This window comes from Grampus griseus (genome assembly GCF_964374135.1).
Source record: "Grampus griseus genome assembly, chromosome: 5".
In the NCBI taxonomy this organism is placed as follows: domain Eukaryota; kingdom Metazoa; phylum Chordata; class Mammalia; order Artiodactyla; family Delphinidae; genus Grampus; species Grampus griseus.
The window spans coordinates 16,780,419-16,804,579 of NC_138998.1; the positions used below are offsets into that span (position 1 = coordinate 16,780,419).

General features: G+C 38.2%; 2 protein-coding genes across 3 annotated transcripts in view; one reads left to right on the top strand and one right to left on the bottom strand.

Moving 5' to 3' along the window:
- Positions 1-24,161, bottom strand: part of MED12L (mediator complex subunit 12L) — a gene marked incomplete at its 5' end in the record, with an annotated part of 324,843 nt that overhangs the window by 70,331 nt on the left and 230,351 nt on the right. For both annotated transcript variants that reach the window (XM_082655449.1, XM_082655448.1), the window contains 4 exons: positions 1,566-1,729; positions 2,598-2,741; positions 3,420-3,538; positions 7,763-7,910. In XM_082655449.1, the coding sequence (XP_082511575.1) occupies positions 1,566-1,729; positions 2,598-2,741; positions 3,420-3,538; positions 7,763-7,910 (575 nt within the window). The remainder of the gene's footprint in view (positions 1-1,565; positions 1,730-2,597; positions 2,742-3,419; positions 3,539-7,762; positions 7,911-24,161) is intronic.
- Positions 15,624-18,576, top strand: P2RY12 (purinergic receptor P2Y12; the record flags this gene model as incomplete). The annotated part of the gene is made up of 2 exons (XM_082655453.1): positions 15,624-15,711; positions 17,543-18,576. The coding sequence occupies exon 2, from the start codon at positions 17,566-17,568 to the stop codon at positions 18,574-18,576; it is 1,011 nt and encodes a 336-aa protein (XP_082511579.1). The 5' UTR covers positions 15,624-15,711; positions 17,543-17,565.

The window sequence follows — 24,161 nt, forward strand, 5'->3', positions numbered from 1 at the left end:
AATGGATAAAGAAGATGTGGCACATATATACAATGGAATATTAGCCATAAAAAGAAACGAAACTGAGTTATTTGTAGTGAGGTGGATGGACCTAGAGTCTGTCATACAGAGTGAAGTAAGTCAGAAAGAGAAAAACAAATACCGTATGCTAACACATATATATGGAATCTAAAAAAAAAAAAAAAGGTTCTGATGAACCTAGGGGCAGGACAGGAATAAAGATGCAGATGTAGAGAATGGACTAGAGGACACAGGGAGGGGGAAGGGTAAGCTGGGACGAAGTTAGAGAGTGGCATGGACATATAGACACTACCAAATGTAAAATAGACAGCTAGTGGGAAGCAGCTGCATCACACTGGGAGATCAGCTCGGTGCTGTGTGACCACCTAGAGGGGTGGGATAGGGAGGGTGGGAGGGAGATGCAAGAGGGAGGGGATATGGGGATACATGTATACGTACAGCTGATGCACTTTGTTATACAGCAGAAAAAACTAACTCAACATTGTAAAGCAATTATACTCCAATAAAGATGTTAAAAAAATTTTTTTAATAAAAAGAAGAAGAATGTATTTCTCCCCCAAGATTACAAAGTAAAAATGTTTCATCTTAGGAACTGCAGTTAAAGAAAAGCACATATAATTAAGAGACAGCCTCTTTTACAAACTGAATGTAACAATAATTGGATTTAATTTGGTTATGGTTATTGATTTACATGTTTATTACAGAAACATCTTTGAGACCATAAAGAATATTATAAAAAAATATTCAAATTAAAAAAAAATAAATCTATGTGTGTAGAATTAACGTGGAAGCTCTTCCTCTTCTCCTAAAAAGCTGCTGTTAAATGGATGACACTCTAGAATAGAGTACATGTTGATTACATGCGCTAGATTACCAAAAAAAGGCACTGTGAACCCCATGTTTCTTTTGAGCCCAGGAGGGTTGCTTTTCTTTTAAGTATATAAAGCTCTGGAGAAAGGAGTCTGCAGTGGACAAAAAGGAGCTCAGAACAGGTTTTCTGACAGCTCATTATACTTCTCTGGTGCCAGTAGCCTCGGCCTCATTTAATGGGGGTGATGTAATTACTTCGCCCAACTCCCTAACAGTAGTAGAGAAAACCTCAGCCTACAATTCACACAAACCGAAAAAAGACTAAGAATCAAAAAAGTCATTTATTCTAGATTAACCCTTGTCAAAAATTTCCTTTAATTTATAAAAGAAATAAAATTGAAAAGGTAAATCTATAAGATGATGTATGTGCAAAGCTTATTTGGCGTTGGATTCTCCAAACAGAAACTGAAATGACATAAGCGAAGAAGCAGTCACTTATTCACCATCCATAATAAGGATGCTGGGTAGCAGAAATGACAGCAACTAGGGGGAGCGAAGTAGCCACCAGGCAGGCAGGCGGACTTTTCATGCTTTTATCTCCTTTCCGATAAACGTTTCCTGGCACAAGCATTCTTTAACTGTGTTATACCTTTCTATGAAACAAACAGTACTATTTTTGTCTTAAAACCACTATCCTATTTCATCACAAATTACACATTCTAGGGTATACCAACCCTTCAAACACCTGGGCCGTCTGATCGGGATTCAGGATCAGACAACTGTGGTATCTCCTGAGAACGGCCACAATGCAGACACACAGTCCCGTTGTGTAACTTCCTGCCAGGCTGGAGGATTTCAGGAGCAGTTCGGCTTCCACAACACTCAGTTCATTCAGGAGCTACAATGGGAGAAAAGATCGAAGAAAAATGTAGCTGCCAAAACAAATAGGAAAGACGTTTATTTTTACAAACCACGGATATATTGAGTCATTCTAAAACTACTTGATCTCCTTCCTTGTCCCGCCCCAGGAACATGCACATAAACAACGACAGTCTCAGCACCCCAATGAATTAACTGGTTTTTATTTTTAATACTTTATCAAATTATAGAGTTTTCCTTCTGTCTGGGCATCACGGTCAATGCAATCGAGAGGTACCCAATACTGAAACAGTTATCAAAATTTTACGGTGGTCCAAAGTTCTGGACTGGATAATTTCAGAGAAGAACATCCCCACCTCTGACTTTTTGTCCACTTGCCCCTCCTTTTCAGTAAATGGAAGTTATTTATCATCATTTTCTTATTATTAACAAAGCTAACACCTCCAATAGAATAAGTAAAAGAAACCAAGTTTTATGTCTACTCACTAGTGACATAACAAATGAACTCAAGTATGTGTATAAGAAAAATAGTGGAACAAATTAATAATGTTTCATATTTTTTGCTCTTCCCTAAAATATACTTTACTATAAATAGCAAACAAACTTTCACCTTTCCCTAAGCAAAAAACAAAAGACAAACAAGAAACACCCTCAAAGCTCTCACGTTTTAAAGTGACTATTACTATATTTTAGCACAAATTATAATTATTTAGTTGAAAATTATGAACACAGATGCCATTAAAATGCTAGTTGAAAATGCTAGCTGAGTACTGTTGACTCAGAATGTTTCAACTATTCAAAAATGCACTGGGTGGCTCATTTTAAACTGTACAATGCCTAGTAGGTTTGCCTTCTGCAAAAAGAGAGAAGCAGGATCCCTTTGACACCTGTATTGCAAAGTCAATGAGGCCATTGATATTCAGTGCTGGCTCCATGAGATCAAAGATGAGCTGAATATGGTGAGCCAATGGGAGATGGTACGATGTTCCTGATGCAAAGCTTGTGATTTGTTCCAGCACATTGTTAGAGATCTGTGCAAAAAAAAAAAAAAAGTGAAAGTAATCATAAGACCGACAGTCCAAATAACTTTTATTTATTAAATTACTTCAATTGTGTAGGTAAGAAACGTGAATTTATACGTGATTCTATTTAGAAGTTGAAACATACTTCTACAGAAGACAAAACCATGTACAAATGCAATAATATCCTTAAAACAACTATAATTTGAAGAAATAAGCTAAGTTGTCATTCAGATCTACACCCAACTCTCCTAAAGGCAGAACAACAATAAATGCTAATTAATTTCCAGATGACATCTATTTGACTATCAATGGATTTGTAAAACAAAAGAGATTTGGTTTCTTCTCAATGGCATAGTAATTTTTCTTCAGTCATCAACAGATTTCTCCCTTATTGATAGCAATGTAGGACTAAAATGTAATAAGTACTACATTATAGATTATTTTATATAGTGTTGATTATTATCATATGGTAAAAATATTTCCATGATAAAAATTAATTCCTCTGAAGAAGGCAACCTGACACTTAAAACTGAACTGCTTGATAGTTTAAGACGCTTCCAAATATGTTTAAAAAATGTATTTATAATTTTTTAAATTATATTAAAGTATAGCCAAAAACATATATTGCATGAAAAAGATTTTTAAGGAAATATCCCAAATGCATAATAAAACAGCTTTAATGGCTACCTGAGATGTCACTTGATGTTGATCAAAATATGAAAGGAGTTGAAGTTTTGTGAACACAGTCTCCAGTGTTGGAAATGCCTCCTGTTTGCTCTTCCTGGCTTTCTGTCCTTCATCTCCAACTAAATAAACACACAGTAGGTACATTATTTTCCATTTAATTGAAGCTCTTGACTTTAATGGATACTTTTTATTGAAGTATAACATACGAATGGAAAATTGTACAAACTTACTGAATTTCTACAAAATAAATTTATGTAATGAAACTCAAATCACAAAATCACGTACCAAAACTCCAGAAGCCCCCTCAGGTTCCCTCCAGTCACTTCTCCCTCCTCAGAGAACCAAGATCCTGACCTCTGATGGCTTGGATTAGTACTGCTCACTTTGGAACTTTATACAAATGGAATCGTATGATACGTACTTTTTACATCTGGCATCTTTCACTCAAAATTATGCTTCTGAGATTGATTCATACTGTTGAGGTAATTTTATTTTTTTTCTAAAAATTAACAATTCTTGGGACTTCCCTGGTGGCGCAGTGGTTAAGAATCCGCCTGCCAATGCAGGGGACGCAGGTTCGATCCCTGGTCCAGGAAGATCCCACATGCCACGGAGCAACTAAGCCCGTGCACCACAACTACTGAGCTCAAAGAGTAGCCCCACTTGGCGCAACTAGAGAAAGCCCACGCACAGCAACGAAGACCCAACGCAGCCATACGTACATAAAATTATAAAAAAAAAAACCAAAAAACAATTCTCACTTATGTACTATATCTAAACTTTTGGCTATTAATGAGAAGTCCCTCTATAAACGTTTCTTACCCACTGACTTTTAAAATATGATATCAACAATGAATGGGGGAAAAAAAATCACCGAGGCTCACATTGATATAATAGGAAAAACTTCACTGGCATTTTCTTAGGAGATTCCCAAACAGTTTAGTATGTAAAAAAGGAAATTTACACAATTCCTAACTTTTTTAGGGATAGAAAGGAATTAAATGTCTCCACCTTAATGGAAAAGTGCTACCTTTATCAATTTAGTATAAAGAAGTTTGAAGAAAATATCAATAAGAAATACTATAAACATTGCTTATTCCAGAGGGACTCTTGCTCTTAACAGCTCTAAGGATAAGATCCAGAAATAATTAGGTCCTATTTTAAAATATTTTTAATATATGTATTTACAAACACAAATCTAAAAACAAAAAGGAAATGTTGGATTATACGATCTCCACGAAAGATCAGATCATTTCCAACACTATGATTCTAAGCAGTCAAAGGCTACTGAGAAAAAAGCCCTCTTACTCACATCATCTTATTTGGGAAAGTTTAATTTGGGGAACAGAGCTCACTTTACTGATTTTTCTATTAAAGATTCAAGAAGGATTTCACTAAACTCAAAAGGCTTTGCTAATGGCAAATGGAATGGATTTAGAAAATAACAAGAAAGGAGACTTCTCTTTCAACAATAAGCAATTGTGGTTTATAGATAGGCAAAAGACAAGCAAAAAACCCAGGCTGTTGTTTCCTAAGACAAACAAACTTAGAATTAAAAGGTGCTGAGTAACATAAGGTACAAGATTGTGTGTCACTTTTGTCAAATATCACCAAATGTAACACAAATAATAAGAAAGGAGTTCATGAAACCTACTTGTTTTTCAGCATCTATTCTCAAAGGTACAAGTGGCATTTTGCCTTCAATACAGCTGTTTGCATGTCATGAGCATGTGTAAAATATCCAAGTTTTGAATTTTTCATTTACTAACATCATTAGTCCAAGGCTGAAAACTTACACCAATAGTCTTGGGTACCATGAGCTTTGGAAGTGAAGATAATATATTTATTCAGTCCTTCCTGGGACCAAAACCAAGTCTGTTACCAAGAAAAGTAACAGACTGGAGGACGTGGACCCAGCACAAGAACTCACAAATACCTCTTTTTTTGGTTTGTCTATATTAATAGGCTCTGTTTACTTACACATAGCTAACTTCTCAAGACCTCTTATAAAAAAAGATGCAATTGACTCTTGGCAATTTACATTCACTTTGAGAGAAAAATTTAAGAAATTAGTGGTGGTTCTCAAAGGAATATTTTAATGACATTTACACAGATAACAGTATAGTCATAATTCATAGATTTTCATCTGTTTTATGTCAATTTGCTTTCATAATATATATTATTGCTCTCTTGTTGCTTAATTTTGATTTTCCTTTTTTTCTTTTTTTTTTTTAAATCTCTAATCCTGGAAGTTCTGACTTTTATTGGTATGGTAAAACTTCATTAATGTTTTGAAAATTTACACCCAAAGGTGACTAGTCAATGTAAATGTAAAATGAGATTTGAACATGTTAAACTGGAAATGTCATTTCCGCTTTAGATTATAAATCTCCCCCCGCCCCCAGGCAAGGTCCGGTTGCTCTGAGAGCACTCCTAATGAGTTCCTCAAAATCATGTTTTTATGTGTAGCCAGAAATCAAATACGTGCTAAGACAACTTCTGTTTTCCTGCCTCACCAGCCTCTTTATCAGAAGGCAGCTCACCACATCCCAAATTAACAAACGTATTTCTGGTTGAGGAGTTTTATCTAAAACGTGGGAAAGACAAAAATCCCCACAGAAGATGACCCTCTCTTCAGGGGTACATCTAGTACTGTACCGGATACCTCAAAAATTAGTGTGGAACAACAATGATTTTCTCCTGGTGAGTTCACGAGCAAGAACTGCCTATTTAAGAGACTGGTACAAAGATAGGACAGACAATAGTCTAGCATTTTAAAAAACTTCATAAAGGAAGGAAGTAGACTCAGCAGAAAAGGATACCGTGTTGCTTCCTTCCCCGTCCCACCCCTCTCAGCGTCCCCAAACCAAACATTCCACAGGACCTGAAAAGACTCTCTAAAAGTAATTTAGGCAAAAGCCCATATTACTGACCCTTCTAAAGGACACAGTGTCCATCCCATTCCCAAATATACAAAAAGTAGCTTCAAATATACTTTGCTAGCTAGTTGCAGGGCTTTGGGATTCAGCCCATTTCCTCTTTTCTCTAACAGAGAAAACAGCAAAACAACAGATCAACAGTTTTTTTAGAGCAGTTCTTTACCCCTCCCCAACCTCAATAATGACAACAGTGTTTCATTTCCCTTCCACAACCTCATGGCGCCTGTGTAGCACTAACTCTTTAAGAGGCCACAGAAGTGAGTTAGGGAATGTGATGCAAATAACACGAAGGTAGCCTTCCCACTGTGTTCTAAGACATCAGGCACCCAAAACACACATTCAGACTAAAAACACTTCGCCCTGCCCTCGTACCTTGTTTCTGCACCTGCACCCTTACTGATGGAGAGGAAAGAGAGCTATTTGCAATAGTTATATCTGTCCTTTTCTGTGGGAAAGATCTAGTGTGGGCAAGCTCTAGTAATTCATCCAGTTAAAGTCCTAAAGACTGGTCCCCTGTGGAGAGGTTCGTAAAACAGTATTTATTTTGTACTGAACAAGACAGCAGGGTTCCTAGAGGTGGTTTATGCCCTGTGTAGGAAGCGTGCTGTTCGCACAGGGAAAATCCAAACTTTTTTTCCCCATTATATTATTTAAGTAACAGAGAGATAAATACCAGTGGTGGTAGTGGAGTATACATAATGATAGCATACTTTAAATCGTATGACTGTCTAATAAAATAAAGAAACTTTGAAGAGTAATTAGGCAAACGTGACGTGGATAATTACAAAGTTCCAATTATGTTATATGGTGACATAATACAAAGGCATAACTTCACTGTAAGAGCTATGTAAAAAGCTTGGTGACAGCATCCCAAGTAAAGGCATTATGGAGTAAAGACCCAGTTTTCTTTTTACTTGAAATCGTTTGGAGACGTGGGTAGCCTCCCCTACCTACTGCAATTATTCTTCTGAATAACGTAAGAAAAGATCGGCCACTACTATGCCATGATTTTTAATCATCATGTAAATATGAGTACCCAGAGCCAACTATAAGCTTGAAAAAGGATGGAACTGGGGGAATGGACCTCTTCCAGCCTAAGGGTTTTCCAACTCATTCTTCAATACTTTATGTATGACTGCTGTGGAAAATTTGGGAAATACGAAAAGAAGAGGAGCAAATGAAATCACCTCTATCTATCTAGAGAAGGTGCTATTTTCATGCAAGCATTACTATAAATGGGACCAAGGCCTTAACATTTCAATGTGCTTATTCATATTTCAACGTGACAGTCATTCGGGGGAGGAAACCCTCTGCTGACAGTGCCATGTACGACTGTGATAAAGACCGTGCTGAGGGGAAGACAAACGACAGCACAATGGGGGCAAACGCATTAGGGCTCTTTACCCCCGGTCTCTGTGGTGCTCTTCTTATTTAGGATTTTCAAAATATCTTTGGTAATTTTCTTCAACTGATGCCTCGCTTCTTCACGCTCTTTGCCCACTCCATAAAGAAGGATTGTGCGCTGGTTATACTCATGACTTGAAGATTCATCCTGAAAAACAGAAAATGCATTCTGAAACCCCTGTTTAAAGGATGGGGTTCGTGGACATGATATGCGCTGACCACAGCAGCTCCATGCTGGCTCGTGCGGTGGTGGCATCCCGCCCACCTTTCAATTCACCTCAACCTCCACTGGCAACACCCTTGTTTTTCCAGTTTGGAACTTGCTAAAGTAAAAAAAAAAAAAAAGTGCCAACTGACCTGAAGTCTTAATAGAAGCAGTTGATGTGGGCGTACCTTACAGAGTAAGTTTTGACTCTTGATTGTTTAAAATTTAACATGGTATTAATTTCACATCCTATTACATACTATCTAGTTTAAATTTTTCCTTATGGAAAATGTTATTTCTTAGCAAGCTCAGTTTTCTACATGCATTAAACATCATTAAACATTTTATATTTAGAAAAAAGAGGATCCTCAAGTACTTTTATTACAAAAAAAATTCCATTTACTTCCAATATGACTGTGTAAGACACATGTGTATTTCTTTCCAAATGGAAAATGACAGACAGCATGGGTCTCATTAGGTGTGAGGAAAATAGCTGGAAATGCAAACACGTTCTGACACTACCTTCCTCTTCTGGACCACCTTCCCACACCTGCCCCACAGACACAGTGAATTCAAGCACTATTTTTCTCACAAGGGAAAGAAAATTACTTAGTCACACCATCACAAAAACAAACACACCGCTAAACACATTCTTTAGCCAGAGTTAAAGAGTCCAGGATGTGTCCTCTCTTATGCCTGGTTTTGAATTTTTCTATCTAAATTTCTCTCTTGGATCCTATACTCTTCCATTTTCTTAGTGAAATTCCTAGCTCTACGTTTCAGTTCATCTCCTTTTCTTACCATTTGTACATGTTTGCCCATGCGAGGTACTTACTCTCCCTAACAGTATCTATCCCTAAGGAGCTCACGTGCGAAAAGTTTTGTCCCAGGGAAAACAAACTGCACTGTGTGCACGTAAATTAGTAATGGCTGCAAAAAAGAGCAAAGTCCTTGTGACCTGGAGAACGACAATGTTCAATTTGGAGTACTCCACGTGTGTACTCTGCACAAAGTAGCATTTTGCTTCTTTAGCCTTGAAGTAAGAGCCTGTTTCTTCTCAGTTTCTGTCACTGTTCTCTCAGTCTCTTTTTGTCATGCTGTCTTTCTCTCTCCTGCCCGCATTCAAAGCACCACTTCTTGCACCGGTTCCTTTTTTTTATAACATTCTATCAGAAATATACATTTGCATACTCTGCCAATCTATCTTGCTACCAAGTCCCCCGATAATTAATATTTCAGGTTGTTCAAACCGAGTAAGTCTTTTCTAGAAGCTGTTATTTAATAACTTGAGTTTCAAAATCTCCTCCGAAGTTTCAAAAGGCAGACCTAACCACAGGACAAAGTTGACATAGGTAGTGATTGCTATATCTCAGTGACCTGAGCTACTTTGTCAATCTCCAATTTTTGTTGTCATCACACAGTATTACTGACATACTTCCTGGTGGGGTGTGTACATACAGGCAAGCCCTATAGAGGGGACAGAAGGGCGATGAGGAAACTGCACAAAACTCAGATGTCAGTCATGTGCCCTGTCATGTCATGTGACATGTGATTGTTTTCAGTTAAGGCACCTGTCAAATGGTTCTAATGTAAACCTGTTGGGTGAGGGGTGATGGAAAGATGTTAGCAACAGCTGTTTATAGAGTACCTACCTACAGCAAGACAAGATACTAAGAACTCTGAGAAAATGCAAGGATGAATGTTCCCTGATTTAAGGAGTACAGCTTCAGTATCATAGAGATAGCACCTGCAGCGTTCGAACCCCAAACAGGGATGGTGACGGAAGGTATCCTGGAAAGACCCATGTGTTCTATGAACACGGGGTACTGTGGCTTCATATTGGCCCAATAACAACCCGAGCTCAGGGTAAGAGAGAGCTGTGCCTGCGTCCAGGGTGTGTCACCTGCCAACGCCATGGCCCAAGATAATGAGCCTTTTTGAGCCTCAGATTCTTCCTCTGAAAAACGGTTAACACTACATACCTTATAAGGTTTTGGTGAGAGTGGGGATCTGTCTGTAAAATGCTTAGTGGCATATCAGACACAGCACCCCCTGCTGTCCATTGATACTACTGCACCTCCACGCCTGCCCTGCAGGCACCCCACAGCCACGCTGTGCTGCATTGCTCAACATTTCCCGAAGGTGCCGGGCACTTCCTTCCTTTGCTGGTCTCCTCCCGCCACCTGAAATACTCTCAACAGCCTCAAGTGCACGTGTGGAAATGCTATGCATGATGACAGCGTCAGGTCCCTCCCTCTGTCAACTCACTTTAGCGAAAGCCCTCACTGCAGAGGGAGGCGTGCGGACAAGCGACTTTGGAGCATTTATCGCTGTGTAATGCACCTATTTTCTAGGTATCTGTTTAATGTCTGTCTTCCTCACTAGACCATTCACATTTATATTTTCCTTAATGGCACTGACTAGGCACTTAATATTTGTTGAATGCATGAAATAATGAGTAAACAAGTGGATTAATGAAGAAACATGTGACTAAAAGAATAGGGCAGGGATGAAGAAAAAAAAAAAACTAGTTTAGTAGGAAACTTAACCTGATAACTAAGTGTTTAAAAAAACTGAAGAGGAAAAATGAAAGGCAGAGAGAAGTTTAGACCAAAAAAGTCTGTAGGGTGTAAACTAGGTCTTAGTGGTGGGAATAAAAAATAAGAAGCAAAATCAAGAGGTATCTGAGGAAGTTAGGAAAGGATCAGGCATCTGAGTGAACGTGCATCTCACTGGATTTCAAGACGGACTCACTAGATACAATTTGTTGGGGTCCGGGCGGGGACGGGGAAGGAGTAGGTTATAAGGGGGGAGCTCATAAATTCACCGTTAGGTGAGAGGAATTCAAGGGGTAGGTGGAAATGTATTACAAATGTCTAGTAGGTGGTTTGACGGCAGGTCTAATGCAGAAGTGACAGCTTACGGATAAGAGCACTATGTAACTGGAAGGCATTCAAAACCTCCATGTTCTCTTTGGGCAGGGGTTGGGAGGGAAAACAGCTGCAATAGTGAAGGGGATAAATAAACCATCAAATGATGGACACACACTCTCCATAGTTAATAAATAAGCAGACAAGTCAAGGTCACAAAAGCGAGGGAAGGGACAGTTAGCAACAGGGGTCATCAACAGTGTTGAATACAGTTAAGAAATCACAATGGGGCTTCCCTGGTGGCGCAGTGGTTGAGAGTCCGCCTGCCGATGCAGGGGACACGGGTTCGTGTCCCGGTCCGGGAAGATCCCACATGCCGCGGAGCGGCTGGGCCCGTGAGCCATGGCCGCTGAGCCTGCACGTCCGGAGCCTGTGCTCCGCAACGGGAGAGGCCACAACAGTGAGAGGCTCGTGTACCGCAAAAACAAAAAACAAAAAAAACCAAACAAACAAAAAAAGAAAACCACATGTGTGAACCTCAAAAGAGAAGTTTCTCTAGAGTGGTAGGGGCAGAAGGTAGGAAACAGGAGGTTTAAGTAAGAGCAGATGGTGAAATGGTGAAGGTGTGGGAAGTAAACCACACTTACTAGTAGTTGGGTATAAAGAACAATGGCTTGAGAGAAAAGTGATCATTGTATTAGGATAACCAATGACAAACTGGTTTCAAAGCTATGCTTCAAATGAGTCTCCATAAAGGAAATCCGGACTGGAGGGCAGATAACTGACAAAGGAGATGGGTAACAGTGACCTCTTGTCTGGATTAACTTCAAAAGACCAGGACATCTTTCCACTTAACCATAGACAAAAAAGAAAATTGGTGAAAATACAGGGAAATCTGGAGGTGAAGAAGTGAGGAACTTGAAGATGCTCGTATTAGTTCATTGGCTCTGTTATGTTCAGGGAATTGGGCCAGAAGCAAAGCAAAGCCATGAGGTGAGAGTAAGGGGATGGAATTAAAAAGCAAGAGAAGCCTGCAGTTAGCTGGGCGGGGTGGTGGGGGGAACCACCGGTCAACCTCCATATGGGGCATGACGACTGTGTTTCTGACAGTTAACATTTTTCAGGGAAACCGTGAGAGCCGTTACTCGTCTTCAAAGAGGAAAGGCAAACACGTTTTCAAAGCAACTCTTTTTCAATAGCCTACAAGATTGGTTTACATCAATTTTTTGTGCATGTAGAAAATGCACAAGTCTTTAAACAGCAACTTATACATGAGAATAAGGTCAATCTCAGAAAATGGACCAAATGTATCCAAAGGTATCAATGAGTTCTCCTCTTTAAACTAGGTATTAAAACACCCTCAAGTTGCATAGTTGTAAAGATCAGTACCAAAGAATTATTCTCTTGTTGATACCCTGAAGGACACGTTTGTGGGGTGGAGAAAGAATCCATAGGAGAGTCCGTGGAAGTCTAGCTAACCCCTTTCACGCTAGCCCCCTGCTGTCCTTGGGTTAAACAGGTCACCCCCCCCCCCGAGTTCTGAACATCTCATCCTCCAGATCAATCACTTTCTTTCTTCAGATAATATCTCACACTCACACTTAATCGATCTTTTAAAAACTTAGGAGGATGCACATCCAAAAACTCTGGAAGGATTGTTGTACCACAGAAATTAAAAGATGTCTCTTGAGCCAGATGTCCTGAAAAGGGAAAACTTGGAGTTAACTGAAGGCTGATATTAGTCATCTTCATTTCTTTAAAATGAGTGATTAGAAATGTTGCCAAAACGTGTGTGTGTGTTCACAAGGATGCCATAATGGTGGTGAGATTATCAGAGCCATGTACTCTCCTTTCCCCTCCAATCATTATTTCTTTCAGCTGAAGCTTTCAATGTACCACGTTATTCTGTTTAGAATAAAATAAATTCAAATCAGTGTTACAGCAGTAATAAGCCTTGGGCTGGTGGGGGGCGGGGGGAGATGGGCATGCACACTGTGGAGAGGCTGTGTGAAAGGAACAAGGAGATCAGTAGCTTCTCAGTATAAATACACCTGGCCTGGAGTAACTCTTTCTAATTCAAGAAAATCGGAGACTCCTTTACTTAGATTTGTGAAGGAAAGCTTTGTTCAAAAATAGCTTATAGTCCCCAGTGTGGCCAAAATGAGGCCTTTATCCAACGAACTCAGAGCATCCTAGGAGCGTAACGGCCGTCAAGCAGTTTAACGGTATATACTAGTCCTCTACTTTCAAGCGGAACACTCAAGACAAGGCTGACAAATAACTGCATCACCAGAGGTAGTATTCTTTTCTTGCTAAATACCGCAATGCCCAAGACTCCTTGCTTTTGGAATTTATCTTATATCTAACCTGAATTTGTACGCGCTAACAGGTAAAGCCAAGCTAGATGACGTAAGAAGTGCCTTAGAATGCATGTGCTCCATCCAAACCTTCACTAATGTCAAAATGACTGCATCTCAAAACTGTAAGATGTTGGAACTAAAACAGCCTAAGAGCTCATCCAGTGGCTTAATTACCTCTCCATCCTTCTGTCCCAACCCGGTTTCACAAGGACCACAGGGTCCTTCCATTTCAGGGCATGGCCCTCTCTGTTCACAGTAATCCTATTTGAAGCAAATACATATTTTCAGATAAACAGACTTGATAAAATAAAGAAACCAATTAAACCACTTGCATGTAAAAATTCTAGGGTATATAGAATTACTTCACTTTTCCAGTCATCCTCCACTGAGTAAATACTATTAGAGAAGGTTTACAGATAGGTGTGGTTGTGAGTTAAAATCAGAGGAAAGAGAAAGTTAATTTAGATCAAGAACTGGAGCCTTTCATTTACCCCTCAAATCCCTAGTCATAGCCCTTTAGGAATCTGGAAATATAAATTCTCCATAAAGTAGCATGAATTAGTGTTCCTTTAGCATGGCATATTAATTTGCTGAAAATAGTCATGATTTTTCTTTTTTTTTTTCCAAAAGCCTTGTTTCATCCAAAGGTCTTAGAAACACTTCACAAACTTCCTTTAAAGTTGACAATCTGGTGTGAAGGCAAGCATGACTCCTATCTTCTTAAAAGTGTAGCCATTCCATTCATGGCATTGACCTCTTACCGTTGGGCCTCAATGTAGGGGTGGGGCATGTCGGGAGGGGTTGTGGAGACAGTGAGATGGGGAAGATTTTTGTACACAGTGGTCACAGATGCAGGCTCTGGAATCAGACAGTATGAGTTGAACAGGATCTCTAACTTCGCTGCTCTGCTCCTTAGTTTCCATCATCCAGAGAATAGAAACAAGATGATTATCTACTTCACAGAACAGTTGAGATCATAAAATGTTAGTTAATTCGTGACAACATAAGAAATCAAAAGTTGGCTGTTACTATTCTGAAGTGTATGTAGCATAAAAGGTTTTTCAGAAAGTATGCTGTCTCTCTAAACCAACAAATAAGTTAATCTTCTAAAAGTATAGCATCAAAGTGACACCTCTAGATGACTAACAGATGGGGATCATCACGTGACTGACATTTCCAACTGAAATTACCCAAATTCATAGCTTGATTTCAAATCCATAATGCCAACAAAATTCTCAGGTAGTTTAAGTCAGTGGTCTTCAACCTTGAGTGTGTATGAGCACCACTTGGAAGGCTCATGTGAAACCACAGGTGAGGGGTGCATTCCTGAGTTTCTGATCCACTGGGGCTAGGTTGGTGCCCAAGAAAGTGCATTTCTCCTGATTCCCCAGGTGACGCTGAGCTGCTGTTCTGTACTTTGAAAACCATCCTTGAAGATTATCTAACCTACACAGAGACAGACACACTCAAAACTCAGAAGAAAGAAATAACCAAAACATATGTTCACAGCAAAGACACCTACCCAAGTGGATCTGCTGGTAACAGAAGGACACTACAGTTTGAAATATCGTACGAGTGTGTACACATGCGTGAGTGCCCAAAATATTTACATAAAGGTAGTAGTGATTCCACAGTCCCTTCATTTAATGATATATTTCCCCAAAAAAACAAAAGCAAAGTCAAAAGAAAAGTAATAATAATTTGTTTATATTTAAATTCTACTCGAGAAAAGCATGAAAGACACTATATAATAAGCCTGGCAATGGATACAACTGTTTCTCTTTCTTAATGTAATTTTAGAATCTTAAAATTTATAATGGGGGGAAACTGTGTCGCCTACAAAGAGTTGCTCAAACACAGATTTAAAATACTGACATTATTAACCAGGAAAAAAACAAAGAGCAAGAAACCTAACATCCCTAACGAGCACACATTAAGAGTTAAAATGTGATTACTTGTTAAAAGGCAATATATCACCCAGTGTTGAGCACATGTGTTTCCAGGTAAATGAACATCTGAGAAAGCAAGTTTGCAACCTTCTCCAGGAAGCAGACGTTGACAGGGTTGATCTCCACTTGGATTTATCATTTTCATGGGAAATAACCCAAAGAACTCACAAAGCATCAACTCTATGGCAGGTTTCAGTAAAAAGCCACAAGATTTTAAATTGCTTTTTAAAAGATGACTTCTCACCCACGCTGCCCCATATTTCCCAAGGAAATAAAAGCAGAAGTCCTAAAAGCAGCCAGACAGAAACACAGCGTCTGCATAGCTCTGAGTCCACGGTGTCTGAAGGTAATTTCTGATTGTGAAGTCCTCTTCCTCTCTCCCTCTATTTCTCTCCAGAACACTCCAGACCTTACTGATGAAAGCTCAGAAGACTGTCTATCATAAAGAGTGTAAACAGCTAAACTAAGACATTAAAAGGAAAATAACCAGATGCCACTCTGCAGGTTTTATTAACTACCACATACTGGATACATTCAAATCCTTCAGAATCAACAGAGTAACCAGGTAACTTTATCTCTAGAAGTATTTGACAAGTATATGTATTTGCACTATGATGTGTGTGTGAGTTTTTTCAAGTTTTCTTAAAGTTGGAAAACTTTAATAGCAATATCATTGCAGGTACTTATATGGAATATAAATTAAAATACAAGCTGCATTAACGATGTTAGAGATAACCATTAACTTCTTCACTAAAAAAAAAAAAATTTACACAGAACATGGAAATAAAATTCAAATGGTCTTACTTATTTTACCTTGAGTGTAAAATGAAATTTAATATAGATAGAGGGAGCCGAAGTTCTCAATACCAAGAATACTTATTAAATAAGTTACAGTCTACGCAAAATGAGCATTCCCAAAGTAGAATTTCCAAAACCATCAGGGCATAAACAAAGGCAAGTAGCAGTAGCAAGGAAGGTTAAATCAGTGATCTTGTGTCAAATACTAGGGTTTATTTAGGTTTGTTTGTTTGTTTGATTTTTTAAGTTAAACAGGTGAGGCGGTATTGAAAATTGAAGCCATATTGTGACATGAATCTTCACTTGTTCTACTTTCAGTAATTAAAGGATGGAAAAAAGAATTCCACTGACATTTGGGGGAACTTAGCGCTGCCTTTGCTATATTTAAATCTTTTAAATGGAAGGATTTTTTTGATTTAGATATTTGTACTTTAACATTACCATGTCATATTGAGGAATAACACTTTACACAGAATCAATTCCATTTGTTTTTGATGAATTAAAATTTTACAAATTTCATTTTAAATTTCAAAGCTTAGATGCCAAATAATGTATTCAAGTCAAGTGTTAATTTCCTTTATAGCTGCCTGTTGTGGTATAACAACCTATGGAACCAGACAAGGACATGATTTTGGTATTTTATTTTAATCATATACACTCTATAAATCTAGAAAGTATGCCCAGGCTGTTTTGAGGAATGCCATCTGATGCCTACATACAGAAGCCATTTCCTTATTTTTTTAGCATTTAAAAATTTGCACTGAATGATATTCAAGAAAACATATGTAAAACCTTAAAATTTACTGAGCAAAGTTGGAAAAGAGATTCACATGGGTTAAAATATTTGGAGCTGAAGAATAGTCTCTATGAGGCTGATTTTTGAACGGATGACTGAGCAATAGAGAAGCAGAAATACCTTCCAATTATAAAAGAAAAAAAAATGTTTTCTGCTTTTTATTTATTTAACAACAATTTTTCCACAAGTGATGTTATACCGATTTCTTTTCACTTTTTACTTTTAAAATTCTACTCAGCAATTATCGGTCATTTCTCCTTAGAACCCTTTGAAGGTACTAGAGGAAAATGAAGTCCAGGAACAAGGATGGTGTAGGAAAAGTGACTGTGAATAGAAACAAAAAAGTTAGAAGGCGTGGAAATGAAGCTGCAGAAGAACAAAGCACAGCCCGAGTATTTCTCTTCTAGTTTTTATGTATGTGCACTTTTGCCTAAGATCAATAAATGTCCTCTAAGAGGCAAAAATTCAAAGAACAAGAAACACAAAGTAGCCACACCTTCACACAGTGTTCTTCAGGCTATTTTATTTTGCTACAGATAAAATATTTGTCACCATGAAATATTTTGAGATTTAATTTTCTGTGTTCTTCCTGTCCCAGTGAGGCTCAGACACCTCAATTTTTCTGTTCTTACTAACGCCGACCCAGGGAGGACCAGACACCTCAATTTTTCTGTGTTCTTACTCACTCCAACCCAGTGAGGCTCAGACACCTCAATTTTTGTCCAAAAATGTTACCCCCCGAGATGAGAGTGAAATCAAATATCTGGGACTGAAAATAATCACGCCCTCTGTCCCCCTCTAGGTAGCCAAGGAGAAACACAAGCCATGGACAACCTCACCACTGCGGCTGGGAATGGCAGCCTGTGCACCCGAGATTACAAAATCACCCAGGTCCTCTTCCCGCTCTTCTATACCGTGCTGTTTTTCGTTGGACTCATCACAAACAGCCTGGCAATGAGGATTTTCTTTCAAATCCACAGTAAATCCAACTTTATTATTTTCCTTAAGAACACAGTCATTTCTGATCTTCTCATGATTCTGACTTTTCCATTCAAAATCCTCAGCGATGCCAAACTGGGAACAGGACCGCTGAGAGCCTTCGTGTGCCAAGTGACCTCCGTTGTATTTTATTTCACGATGTATATCAGTATCTCATTCCTAGGACTGATAACTATCGATCGCTACCAGAAGACCACCAGGCCATTTAAAACATCCAACCCCAACAACCTCCTGGGGGCTAAGATTCTCTCTGTCATCATCTGGGCATTCATGTTCTTACTCTCCTTGCCTAACATGATTCTGACCAACAGGAGGCCCAGTGACAAGAATGTGAAGAAATGCTCATTCCTGAAATCAGAGTTTGGTCTGGTCTGGCATGAAATAGTCAATTACATCTGTCAAGTCATTTTCTGGATTAATTTTCTAATTGTCATTGTATGCTACACGCTCATTACAAAAGAACTGTACAAGTCATACGTGAGAACAAGGGGCGTCGGCAAAGTCCCCAAGAAAAAGGTAAACATCAAAGTTTTCATTATCATTGCTGTATTTTTTATTTGTTTCGTTCCTTTCCATTTTGCCCGAATTCCCTACACCCTGAGTCAAACCCGGGATGTCTTTGACTGCTCTGCTGAGAATACTCTGTTCTACGTCAAAGAGAGCACTCTCTGGTTAACTTCCTTAAACGCGTGCCTGGATCCGTTCATCTACTTTTTCCTTTGCAAATCCTTCAAAAATTCCTTGATGAGTATGCTGAGATGCTCCAATTCTGCATCCCATAAAAACAGGAAAAAAGGACAGGATGGTGGTGACCCAAGTGAAGAGACCCCAATGTAAACAAACTGAGGTAGTACTTCAGTCTATTAGTGTTTGGAACTCCAAACAGGCAAGCACTGTGTGAAAATATTAATACTGACTAAGAAGTAGCTGAGTTAGTCATGATGACTCTTGAAACAAGTAACAGAAGGTGACAAAAGCAATTTTCTTTTACTTGTCCGGTACTGAAAGCAATCTTAAAATGCAGAAAAGTAACTGAACATGTAGCTGTGTAGCAAAACAAACTGCACCCAGTCACCATGCCACATGCAAAACTACACAGAAGTCAGACGTGTAGAGTTTTGGCAAAATGGGTAAACATATAATAACATTTACGGTAATTTTTAAAATATATTACTGATCACAATGCTATTATCAACTTATTGTAATCAACTAAGAATGATAGATCTGATAAAATCTTCTGACCAAATATTATACTTATATACTTATATATGTATATATACTTAAACGTACTTACATATGTGTATATATCCCGGTCCCTTAACCAAATGCTGACCTATTGTGATACTCATAAGTAACTGGGACATGCAAAGAACAGTAACTACTAACTTTTAATTATAAGTAAAAACTTAAGGGATTTAAACTAATTGAAATGGTAATTGATGAGACTAAATTTTTTTTCATTAAGTAGAGGTTTTAAAACTACCTTCTCAAGAAAAAGAGCAAAAATAGGAAAGCTATTAAAATAGTTGCCTTATGACATTCTAATACCAAAAACTTATGAATATATCCTTAACACCAGAGAAACCAGTTTGCTACTACTTTGACAACTTCAGTAAATACAATACCATCATCGATACTTATCCTTATTAACTAGCTTCTAGAAACTGCCTGCGAGTTGGGTTAATGAACATTTCCCTTATGAGAAAAACAAGTTAAACATGATTATGCAGTTGAACAGTATAACTATTAGCAGGAAAGTGATGAAAATGTCTGGAATTACCTGTTTGTGTAGATAATAAAAAAAATTACATTAAACTCTAAAACATACTTTGTGGGAATTTCTTTGTTCAAAGACACTAGATACTATGACTCATCTTTCATATACGCCTACATCAAACCCCTTTAAGAAAAGACAGCTGCCAACACAATCCGTTTTATTACACACTGTTGGGCAAAATCCCTTCTGAAGGTGACGTCTCGCATCCATTAGTTCATATGTAAATGAAAAAATAGGTCAAACTTATAATGTAGTCTGATTCCCCACAAGCCATATTATTTTTTATTATAAAAAAAGTACGTAACACACTTGGAAGTGGACACGATTCATCTCAATTATTTAGGCTCCTCAGAGGTGATTCCCAAATACAAGGCATAGAAACCAATATCTAAATATAATGTGAGAAGAAATAAAAATGGTGAGTTGTAGGAAAAGGAAGTTCACTGAACTCCAATAATAATCTATTTTATTCTGCTGAGTTAAATTTCAGTACATAGTTGAACTCATTTAACTCCCTAGATGGTAGCTATTCTCCAGCGGCCACATTTCCTTCTCTGGCACTTCTGCAAGCAAGCACTGGATGTCAGTGGAGATGCATATTCGACCTGTGGCTGGGGCAAAGGCAGTAGCCATTTCTGCCAGGTAAACCAATGCAATTCACCCTCATGTCACATGAGTAAGCACATTCTGTAAGAATACCAGGATATTTGAGCTGGAAGAGAAACTAAGGATCAACTAACCGGACCATCTTACTTTGTATATGGGAAAAGTGAAGGGCAGGTTTACTCCTCAATCCAGTCAAGTCAGGGGTAGAGAGTGGATGAAAGCTGGCCACCTCACGGTGCCAGGATCACATGAGGTGTCGGGAAACTACAGGATGGGCAGAGATTTCCTGAACAATCTTTCATTTTGGATTAAACTCATTCACTGAGATGACAATTTCCACAAGAGAAAGAAAAAAAAAAAAGCAAAACAGAAAAGCTAATGGTATTACAGTACTTTTGTGGAAAAGAAATTGTAAAATGTTTGGAATTATCTATGTTTTTATATATAACATGAAACATTTACATTAAACTCTAAATCACACTTTGTTGATACTTCTATATCAAACATCAAACTGATCCCATTCAAGACAGACTGAGAGATCAGTATTTATGGAGCACTCATTATACACAGAAAATGTCACTATCTCTAGCTTTAATAACTTTAATATACACAATACATGTCACATTTCACAATAACTTCAAGAGACAGAAAGAGAGAGAGAGAGAGAGAGAGAGAGAGAGAGAGAGAGAGGGAGGGAGGGACGGAGAGAGGGAGATGCCAAATTTTGTAGACTCAGGTTCAGAAGATGAGACAAACAAAGTGTAGTCTTGCCCATGGCCTTAGTGGCTAACAAGTCCTAAGGATGCTGGTTATTGAAAGTTTCTCTCAGTGGTTTCTTATATAAACAGTCATAGGCAGCCGTGACAAACTCTAGCCTACAAGCCAAATCTAGCCTAGCACCTGTTTTGTACAGCCTGTGACTTAAGAATGGTTTTTACATTTTCAAATGTTTTCAGGAGGAAGAATAAAACTTTACGTTGCATTAAAGTATGAAATTCAAGTTTTTGTGTCCATAAGGTTTTATTAGCACACAGGCCACACCCACTCAGGTTTTATCTATGGCTGGTTTCCTGCTACAACAACAGGGTTGAATAGTTGTGACAGGCTGCAGGGGTCACAAAACCTGAATATTTACTAACTGGCTATTTAGAAGATTGACAACCCCTGGACTAGAACTCTAAAAACAGGGAGAAAAGCCCTATGTAGAGAAAGAACCCCCTCTTCATGCCTCTCGACGTTTCAGCAGTTTTGCACTGAAAACACCTACAGGTTCCTACGGCTGACCTAGATGATACGGTAACACCCAAAGTGGGAACTGGGATTACAGTGAGGCTGGTGGGAACTAAATATATGCAAGTATACTTGCAAGCTGATAAGTAAAGCGAAACAGCCTGACTTTTTTTTAGAAAATGGGAAAAGGGCAAGAAAAAAATCAATTTCCAGGAGAAATACAAATAGGCAATGAAAATATGAAAAGATATATACCCTCACTAATAAATAAATTTATATTTACATGACACGGCTTTTTTCACCTGTAAGTTTAGAACTGATTTAAAAGATTTTTAGTAATAGTGCTGGATAATCCTACTTGGTGAGACTATAAATGGGTACAGTCTTTCTGGAAAGCTTTTTGAAAATATTCAACATTGCAATGCACAGCTTTTGACCCAGTAATCCCACTTCTAGGAAACTTCCTATAAATATATGTTGGAACAAAATACAAAAATACATGGAGAGGTATTTGCTCTACAGCATGTTTTCAACAGAGGAAAAATGGGGAAAAAAGAAAATCTAAACGTCCATCAGTAACAGCTTAACTAAACTATGGTACCTTTATATAGTGTAACTTTTTTAAAAAAAAACTTGTTAGCAAATCTTCATGTACTAACATGGAACGAAACAAAGATCTAATATGTCAATACATAAATATATACATATATATTTGCACACACACTGGTAGGTATATGTAAAGGGAATTAACTTTCACTTTCTACTACATATGTCTATATTTGAATTCTTTACACTGGTTTTCCTTTTATAATAAAATTATGAAACTGGATATTAATATATGTGTTTCAGATAGTAGTGTGAATTTATTGCCTGTTTCCAGTTCTATGTAGAGATTTTCTAACATTAAATTTATTCATACACAGATCACTACAGTTAATGTTAAACTGCATAATTTATTTTAGATTATTACCACCTTGGGCTAATTCATTGTGGGATTTTAAACACTTTCATATAATCTGAGAAAGTACCGTGGTATCCTTTGATGGGAAGTAAAAGGCTCTTCTATGAGTACAGGAGTTCCCACTTTGCCTTTCATTCCAAATGAAAGCAAATACTTCCACATCTTTTCAATTGTCATTTATATGGTAGTGGTTACATCAACATGAACATTATACTGTTGACTCTGATCCAAAAGACAATCCCTAAGGAGACAGCAAATGCAAAAAGTAGTTTATTCCCATTTGGCAGGCTTCTAATTTCTATGACTTTTCCTTACATATTTGATTCTCTCCTGATCCTACTGCTATGAACCAATTTACGTTTTCAACCTGGCACCTCACTTTGAGACTAAGAGTTTCACAAGTCCCTGAAACTTTACAGTGGATTCTATCTCCTCACTCATCAATCAGTAATACGCAGCTCAAAAACTCCAGAATTTGGTAAACAATTCCACATTCACCCTGTCTCTGGCTTCTGGCAGACAGGAGAGAGAGAGGCTGGTTCCAAGCGGGGGCTCTGAAACCAGACCATGAGGGTTTACAGTGGGCTTTGGTTGCAGGACTTTGGGCAAACTGCTTAACGTCTGCACCTCCATTTTCTCATCTGTAAAATGGGATGGATCTCTGAGACTGCTGTAAGAATTAAATAAGACCAGATAATCCCTTATAAAGTCTAGCTTGTGTGATTTAATTGGTTTTGACTAAATTCCCTTTGAGCTTGATAGGATTTTAAATGTTTAGTTTAGGAGCTTGCCAAATCGGAATAATTTCTAGGACCCTTCATCCGTTATCTTCTGTGATTCACTCCTGTCTTTTGTGCACTATCCCCACAGGTGCACACAGTATTCCATTTTTCTTTTAATTTCATTTAACAAGAAACTTACTAACACGTACCATTTGACGGACATTATTCAAAGCACCTGACAAACGTTCACTCATTTTATCCCCTCAACAACCCTATAAAGCAAATACTATTACTTATTTTCATTGTGAAGAGGGGGCACTGGTTTCACAGAGAGCATAAGTCACTTGACCAAAGTCACAAGTAAAGGTGGAATAAGGAAATGAACCCAGGCCCTCTGGCTCCTAAGGCGGTGCTCCTGTCCCATCACAGCCTCTAAGGTACGGCATCAAGGGTGAAGGACCCTCCCTCAGGGGGCACCAGCACCACTGCGAACTAAGAGACTGTTGGCTAATACGTTTGAAGCACGTGGACATAAAGGAGTGAGTGATTTGTTGGATACTTACTACAGTCAAACATTGTGAAACCTACTACGTTTAAGAGAAGATACTTCTGTAACTCTAGAAATGCCACCGTAAATCAGTTCCTCCTCTTAGGTTTCCCACATTTCGGTTTGAAATTTGACCAAAAAGTGATTTCCAGTTTTCATATTATGAAACTATCTTGTACAGCATTTCCCTTGTTTAAATTGAAACTATTCTGAACCTGCATCTAAATAATGGATTTGGAGCCATTAGGAAATTTATACTTAATTGACATAGATCTAATCCCTCTACTTAAATTTTTTTAAGTTTGCTTTTATTCTCTACTGAAGCAAATAAAAGGATATATGTTTAAATTATGTTCCGTTACATTAATAAAATCCAGAATCTGTATTTCCCAAGGATCAATTTATTTGAATCAAACACCAATTTTTCAGACTGTGCCACCACACTGGGTAGTTCCAACCAAAATTATCAGGCATCCTATTCCCTCATAAACTCACCATGGAGAACTCTACATTCCCTCATAGGATCTTCTGATTTCCTCTTTCCCTTTATCTATCTGGGGAGCAAACATTTCTTCACAG